Source organism: Balaenoptera physalus (genome assembly GCF_965194825.1).
Source record: "Balaenoptera physalus genome assembly, chromosome: X".
NCBI classification, from domain to species: Eukaryota; Metazoa; Chordata; class Mammalia; order Artiodactyla; family Balaenopteridae; genus Balaenoptera; species Balaenoptera physalus.
The window spans coordinates 90,827,851-90,836,069 of NC_138903.1; the positions used below are offsets into that span (position 1 = coordinate 90,827,851).

The 8,219-nt window shown below is 41.4% G+C and overlaps 1 protein-coding gene across 1 annotated transcript; it reads right to left on the minus strand.

Annotated features, from left to right (window-relative positions):
• Nucleotides 1–2,960: 2,960 nt before the first annotated feature.
• On the minus strand, nucleotides 2,961–6,854 carry LOC309652281 (melanoma antigen preferentially expressed in tumors-like). Its single transcript, XM_082445888.1, has 3 exons — nucleotides 5,738–6,854; nucleotides 4,681–5,283; nucleotides 2,961–3,846 (listed from the first exon to the last, which is right to left on the minus strand). Exons 1-3 carry the CDS (start codon nucleotides 6,025–6,027, stop codon nucleotides 3,333–3,335), a joined length of 1,407 nt encoding a protein of 468 aa, XP_082302014.1. The 5' UTR covers nucleotides 6,028–6,854; the 3' UTR covers nucleotides 2,961–3,332.
• Nucleotides 6,855–8,219: the final 1,365 nt, after the last annotated feature.

The window sequence follows — 8,219 nt, forward strand, 5'->3', positions numbered from 1 at the left end:
CCAATCCTTAGGTTTTCTTTTCATTTTTGTTGATGGCTTCCTTTCCTGTGCAAAAGCTTTTACGTTTCATTAGGATCCATTAGATTATTTTTGTTTTTATTCCTTTTGCTTTAGGAGATTTATCCAAAGGAATATTGGTATGATTTTTGTCAAAGAGTGTTCTGCTTATGTTCTCTTCTAGGAGTTTTATGTTTTGAGGTCTTGCATTTAGGTCTTTAAACCATTTTATTTTTGCATATGGTGTGAGGGAACGTTCTAATCTTTGTTTTACATGTAGATGACCAGTTTTCCCAACACCACTGATTGAAGAAACTGCCTTTTCTCCATTGTATATTCTTGCCTCCTTTTCTGTAGATTAATTGACCATACGTGCATGGGTTTATTTCTGGACTGTCTATTCTATTCCATTGATCGATGTGTCTGTTTTTGTGCCAGTACCATGCTGTTTTGATTAGCTTCGTTGCATAGTCTGAAATCTGGGCTGGTTATACCTCCAGCTTCACTCCTTTTTTTCCTCAAGATTGCTTTGGCAATTTGGGGTCTTTTGTGGTTTCATATGAATTTTTGGATTCTTGGTTCTAGTTCTGTTAAAAAAGGCATGGGTATATGGTAGGGATTGCATTAAATCTGTAGATTGCTTTGGGAAGTATGGACATTTTAACAATATTAATTCTTCCAATCCAACAGCATGGGATATCTTTCCATTTCTTTCTTCATCTTCAGTTTCCTGCATCAGTGTTTCATAGTTTTCAGATAGGGCTTTCACCTCCCTGGTTAGGTTTACTCCTAGGTGTTTTATTCTTTTCAACGTGATTTTAAACGGAGTTATAAAAAAAAAAACTTTCTGTTTGTGATATTTCTTTATTAGTGTATAGAAATGCAACAGATTTCTGTATTTTAATCTTGGATCCTGAAAGTTTGCTGAATTCATTCATTAGTTCTAATAGTTTTTGGGTGGAGGCTTTAGAACTTTCTATACAAAGTATCACGTCATCCGCAAAGAGTAACGGTTTTACCTTTTCCCTTCCAGTGTGGGTACCTTTTCTTTTTTCGCCTGATTGCTGTGGTTAGGACTTCCAATACTATGTTAAATATAAGTGGTGAGAGTGGGCATCCTTGCCTTGCTCCTGAATTTAGTGGAAAGTCTTTCAGCTTTTCGCCATTCACTATGATGTTGGCTGTGGGTTTGTCGTAAATGCCCTTATCATGTTGAGACATGTTCCCTCTATACACACTTTGTTGAGAGTTGTTGTCATGAATGGATGTTCAATTGTGTCAAAAGCTTTTCCTGCGTCTATTGAGATAATCATGTGATTTTTATCTTTCATTTTGTTAATGTGGTGTCTCACACTGATTGATTTGCAAATGTTGAATCATCCTTGTGACCCTGGAATAGATCCTACGTGATTTATGGTGTATGGTCCCTTTGATATATTGTTGCATTTGTTTTGCTAATATTTTGTCCAGGACCTTTTCATTTGTATTCATCAAAGATATTGCCCTCTCATTTCCTTTTTCTGTAGTGTCTTTGTCTGGCTTTGGTGTCAGGGTATTGGTGGCCTTGTTGCATTCTTATTTTATGATGTCTTTGAAATGCCATGTGTTATCATTTCAACAAAGCAACAACATATACAATTCATTTAACCTGTTTGTCTTTCTAAGTCAGAAATGCAGTAACAAAATGGAGGTAAGAACAGGTTATTAACTATTTTTATTAATTATTAATTTTTACATTATTTTCTCTGTTTTTGAAACGCAGTTTATCACTTCAACATGTAAGCAATAAGAAAAAATAATTGTAAAAACTTTTTTACTGAGTCTTTAAAATGTGTGTGTTATCATTTCAACAAGGAAACACTATACACAAAATACTAATTATTTTTCCATTCTTTTCTGTTATCAGATCGTTGACATTTTCTATGTTACCATTTCAACATATAAACAGTAGGAACAACCTATTAATTAAGTTTATTTTCTCTCAGTTAGTCTTTGAAACGCAATGTTTTATCACGTTGACACGTAAAGATATAAACAGGTAATTATTACAACATTTTTCTTACTAAGTCTTTGAAATACAATGCTATCATTTTAACAAGTAAGGATATAAAGAATTTAATTTACATTCTTTTATCTGTACTGCCTTTGATATGCAGTATGTTATCATTTCAACATGTAAACAATACACGTAAATTATCAATTAGTTATTCTACACCCTTTGTTTCCTACTAACTCTTGGATACACAGTGTGCATTCAACACCTAGGGTACAGCACATTTGAGAGTAGCCAAATTTCTAGAGTTCAGAAGCCACATATGGTTACTGTGCACCATACCGAGCAGTGCAACTCTAGTGGAAGAGCAGAGGGAGCAAATACATATGCAACAATGTGTACCATGAAGGAAATATACATGGTACATTAAGAAAAAGCAGCAGCAGAATAAATCTACTTAAATGGGGAAGTAAGAGAAAACCTATCTGAGGAGGTAACATGTAAGCCATGACCTGAGGCCTGAGCAGCTATCCAACAGCATAAAAAGGCCAACATCATTGAGCAGACTATATAAGGGGAAAAAGTGGAAAAAATACTGTGTTACGTGGGAATAAATAATTTCCCAAGTCCTCTAAGAAAGAGTAGAGAAACTGATAAATCATAGGAATGTCTACACTCTGAGTGAGATCAGGGACTTTATCTTTCTTAGCACCTGGAAAAGTACCTAAATCATAACAGATACTTGGTGAATGTGTGTGGAATAAGGAATAACTGAGCCAGGGGTCTGAGACCTGGGAAATCAGGCAGCAATATGCTGATGAAGATACCAGTAGGTAGTGGGCATAGTTTGTTTGTTTCCTTTTAGTTGCATGTGGTTTCTCACAGGCCACCTGAGGTAATCAGAAACACAAGAAGTTTGCAGGTCCCTAGAGGGTAAAATTATTCAACAACTACCACTTCTAGGAAGAGTTTCAATTGATCTGACTTGTGTCAAGTGCCCATAAATGGATAAGTGAACCGATCAGTGTGGATAAGGAAATGATGTACCATGACTGGGTCAGCTTACGTCACATACCCAACACTCTGGTTAGTAACCAGAAGACGTAGAGGGCAGTGGGCAAGAGATCCAGAGGACCTTTCAAATTCCTGTATTTCCTTTTAAAAGTTCCTCTTTTATAGAGATCAGTTTACATATCCAGTGTTCCTAACCCCAGCTTCCTAGAACAGTAGAACTTTACATATGTGTCTCTACAAACTTGGGTTTCAGGCGAAAAAAAAAAAAAAAAGTGAACGCTTTAATGGCCACACATCAGTGTTGAAACACCTCCTTGTACCGTGGACATCACTTTGAATAAGCGGCCCAGGTCATGTCGTCCCGCTGTGCCCCGTGCAGCATCGCCTCCAACTGAGCCTGGACTTCAGCAAGTTTCTGTCGGTCCAAACTCTCATGAAAATCCCATTCCTCGTAGCAATGGACAGGGACAGGATAAATCACGTACTTCAGCTTTATCAAGGATGTCAAGTGCTGCAGAAGGCTCTTGAGCACAGGCATCGTAATGGGATTGAAGGCAAAGCTAAGGACACGGAGGTCGGTACAGTGGCTCAGGGCTGGGAGGACGGCAGAGAGAGTAGAATCAGTTATCATACAATTATTTATCTCCAGATGTTGCAGGGTGCTTGAGACCTTCTCCAGCAGAGTCTGGAAGGGCTCATAAACTTCTGAGAAGATCTGGTTGTTACTGAGACTCAATACCCTTAGGTGGGTGGCCTGAGAGCTCTGGGACAGGACAGTGACATCTCTGTTAGAAAGGCTACAGAAAGGTAGATACAGTGTATCCAACTGAGGTGGCACAACTCTAAAGAGAGAAAAAAGTAAGATTATTTCAGAAGAATGAGGGCAATGAGCCCCAAATTATAGGTACCTAAGGCTCTAGAATAAACTACTGTGTTCATGGTTTGCAATAGGTGGTTAACAATGTGGACTTTGGGATCAGACTTTATAGATTTGTGACCCGGAGAAAGTTACTTTACCACTCTGAGGTACAGGGTTTTAATCTTGAAAATGTGCACAGCAGTAATTACTATACAGAAGTGCGGGAAAGATTAAGTGAAGAAATTGCATGCACTTAGTATATTCGACATAATCAGTGTTGGATCTGATTCACTAATTTGGCGAGGACGGGTCTGGGAAAGCAGCCAACTGAGGGTTTCCTTTGACTAGTTCCCAGATGACAAGCTCTCAGTTCAGGGTCTAAGCCTTGGGGAAAATACAGGAGCAAAATTATCTGGCAGTGTTAACTATTGGGGCCCATCCATGGGCATGTGCATTAGTCCTATAGCTTAATGTTTCTCCATCTGAATGCCTCCCCTTCCTCTCTAGAGAGCTGTAAAGTCCAATAGGAGAAGGACTGAGTCTTTTTCACCAATATATTTACAGACTTATTATAGTGTCTGCCCACGGCCACTGAATGAATGAATGAATGAATGAGCACAGCTTCCTTTTCTAACCTCATCTGCTGCTCACCATAAGGTAGCCCTCTCTCCCCCGGCTAGGTTCAAACTCCCAGCAGTGCCTATGCTGAGGCAAAAGGAGAAATGGGTTACAAGGAGCTTAGGAAGATCCAAGCATGGTCTCTTCTGTCTTAACAATGAGGTGTTCAGGGAACCCAGGTTCTTCCCCACCCCCTCACCTGAGCAGTGTGTGCAGTTGATCTGTGAGGCAGAAGAAAGTCAAGCTGAGCTCCTGGAGATTGTCCAGCTGCCCAAGCCAGAGGAGAAAAGATCTGAAGGTCCTTCTCTGATAAGATTTAAAGGGGATGTTACACAGAGTAAGGCTGTTCAGGTGGATCACCCGAGCCAAAAGGGTGACGACTTCACTCAGATTAGCCTGATCCATTTCCAGGTGCTCAATGCACCCGAGATCCAGAAACTGCAGGATACTTTCGAGGGCAGACATTCTATCGATTTGCAAACCTCTGCAGCAGAGGTGCAAGGACCCAAGGTTCTGCTGAACTTTACTACAAAGAAAAGAGAGGAATTGCTCTGTTCTCACGGTACTATTGAGGGAAATATCCACTAGTAATTCCATGGGTTCCTGAGCTGAATGAGGCTCAGACCCGGAATTACCAATCCCGAGGCACCTGACACTATGCTGAGCGCCTTCTATATTAAAGATAGAGTGCTGAGAGTAAATGCATGAATGAAAACAGAAAGGGAATGCGGTCCCAATCTCAGAGCATATTGTCTCACAGACCAGGTCACGTCTTAAATCTAGGATCCTCAGTTTGGGCCCCCTGTAAGGAAAGGAAGAGACAGAACACATGAGAGATAGCTGATTTTAATATAACCCAGCAAGATCAATGACGAGAAGCAGGGACAGAACACTTTAACCCTGGTTTTCACTTCATTGCCATTCACCAAGAAGTTCTTGCCACACAAATGCGGCGTCTTTCATCCTTTCCCCACCCCCTCCTTCACCTCCAGGCTTTCCCTGTCTCAATGCCCATATTCCACTTCTGTGTAATCGCACTCAGATCCATTCATAGTGTCCTCAAACACCTCTGTTCTATAATCAACTCTATAAGGCAATAGAGTCCCGAAGGTGACCCCAAGTGCTGACCGACAGCTCTGCAAAGACTGCAGTATTCACCATTGGCTACTGTTGGGAGACGGTTAGGTATCCCCCTGCCCCAGGCTACAGCATACCCTCCTGCTGACTCCCTGTGTCTCTACTGGTCATAGTCTTACCAAGAGGAAGAGTTCTGGGCAGGGAGGATCTGCAGACCATCAATCATGGCTTCCAAGATGTCATAGTAGGACTCTCGTGTGTTCAATGACCCAATATGGAGACAGCGAAAAGGCCAAACCTGCACCATTGCCTTTAGCATCGTCTTATGCCCACCCAAGAAGGCAGCATTGAACAATGGAACAAAGAGGTCTCTTGGGATTTCGTCCAGGGCATGGATAGCTGCAGGCTCATTATTCAGCAGACTCTTTGCAGCAAGCTCTAGGAGTGTGACTGTGGTCTTTTGGTCCATCTTCAAAAACCTGCTTCAGAGTAGAGAATATTTAGAAATCCTGAGAAGATATCTAGAGTCACTTGTTTGCTTCCAGGGTTAGCTATGGACAAAATACTTATTGAATAAGTATGTGGTGAATCATAGGGCCAACTCAAGTGACCTCTACTATAGGACTAGAATGAAAATGGACTTGTGTGTATATTTAATTATATATGTGTACACACACGTGTGCGTGCACACACACACACTTACATGAGATAAAATGCCATTAGAAATCAGAGGTCAGTTAGCAGAAGACAATGCTGACCACCTAGCTGCCTTCCTCAAATTATTTCCTCCTGAGGAGCTTCAAGATGGCAGAAGAGTAAGACGCGGAGATCACCTTCCTCCCCACAAATACATCAGAAATACATCTACATGTGGAACAACTCCCACAGAACACCTACTGAACACTGGCAGAAGACCTCAGACCTCCCAATAGGCAAGAAACTCCCCAAGGACCTGGGTAGGGTAAAAGAAAAAAGCAAAAACAGAGACAAAAGAATAGGGACGGGACCTGCACCAGTGGGAGGGAGCTGTGAAGGAGGAAAGGTTTCCACACACTAGGAAGCCCCTTTGTGGGCGGAGACTGCAGGTGGCGAAGAGGGGAGCTTCGGAGCCACGGAGGAGAGTGCAGCAACAGGGGTGCGGAGGGCAAAGCGGGGAGATTCCCACACGAAGGATCTGTGCCGACCAGCACTCACCAGCCCGAGAGGCTTGTCTGCTCACCCGCCGGGATGGATGGGGGCTGGGAGCTGAGGCTCGGGCTTCGGAGGTCGGATCCCAGGGAGAGGACTGGGGTTCGATGCGTGAACACAGTCTGAAGGGGGCTAGTGCACCACGGCTAGCCGGGAGGGAGTCCGGGAAAAAGTCTGGAGCTGCCGAAGAGACAAGAGACTTTTTCTTGCCTCTTTGTTTCCTGGTGCGCGAGGAGAGGGGATTAAGAGCGCTGCTTAAAGGTGCTCCAGAGAAGGGCGCGAGGAAATAGCTAATCAAGTCCAGGAAGCACAGAGAGTCCCATACAGGATAAATCCAAGGAGAAACACGCCAAGACACATATTAATCAAACTATCAAAGATTAAACACAAAGAACAAATATTAAAAGCCGCAAGGGAAAAACGACAAGTAACACATAAGGGAATCCCCATAAGGTAAACAGCTGATCTTCCAGCAGAAACTCTGCAAGCCAGAAGGGAGTGGAAGGACATATTTAAAGTGATGAAAGAGAAAAACCTACAACCAAGATTACTCTACCCAGCAAGGATCACATTCAGATTTGATGGAGAAATTAAAAGCTTTACAGACAAGCAAAAGCTAAGAGAATTCACCACCACCAAACCAGCTTTACAACAAACGTGAAAGGAACTTCTCTAGGCAAGAAACACAAGAGAAGGAAAAGACCTACAATAAAAAAACCCAAAACAATTAACAAAATGATAACAGGAACATACAAATCGATAATTACCTTAAATGTAAATGGATTAAATGCCCCAACCAAAAGACATAGATTGGCTGAATGGATACAAACACAAGACCTATATATATGCTGTCTACAAGAGACCCACTTCAGACCTAGGGACACATACAGACTGAAAGTGAGGGGATGGAAAAAGATATTCCATGCAAATGGAAATCGAAAGAAAGCTGGAGTAGCAATTCTCATATCAGACAAAATAGACTTTAAAACAAAGACTATTACAAGAGACAAAGAAGGACACTACATAATGATCAAGGGATCAATCCAAGAAGAAGATATAACAATTGTAAATATTTACGCACCCAACATAGGAGCACCTCACTACATAAGGCAAATACTAACAGCCATAAAAGGGGAAATCAACAGTAACACAAACATAGTAGGGGACTTTAACACCCCTTTCACCAATGGACAGATCATCCAAAATGAAAGTAAATAAGGAAACACAAGCTTTAAATGATGCATGAAATAAGATGGACTTAATTGATATTTATAGGACATTCCATCCAAAAACAACAGAATACACATTCTTCTCAAGTGCTCATGGAACATTCTCCAGGATAGATCATATCTTGTGTCACAAATCACGCCTTGGTAAATTTAAGAAAATTAAAATCGTATCAAGTATCTTTTCCCACCACAACGCTATGAGACTAGACATCAATTACAGGAAAAACTCTGTAAGAAATACAAA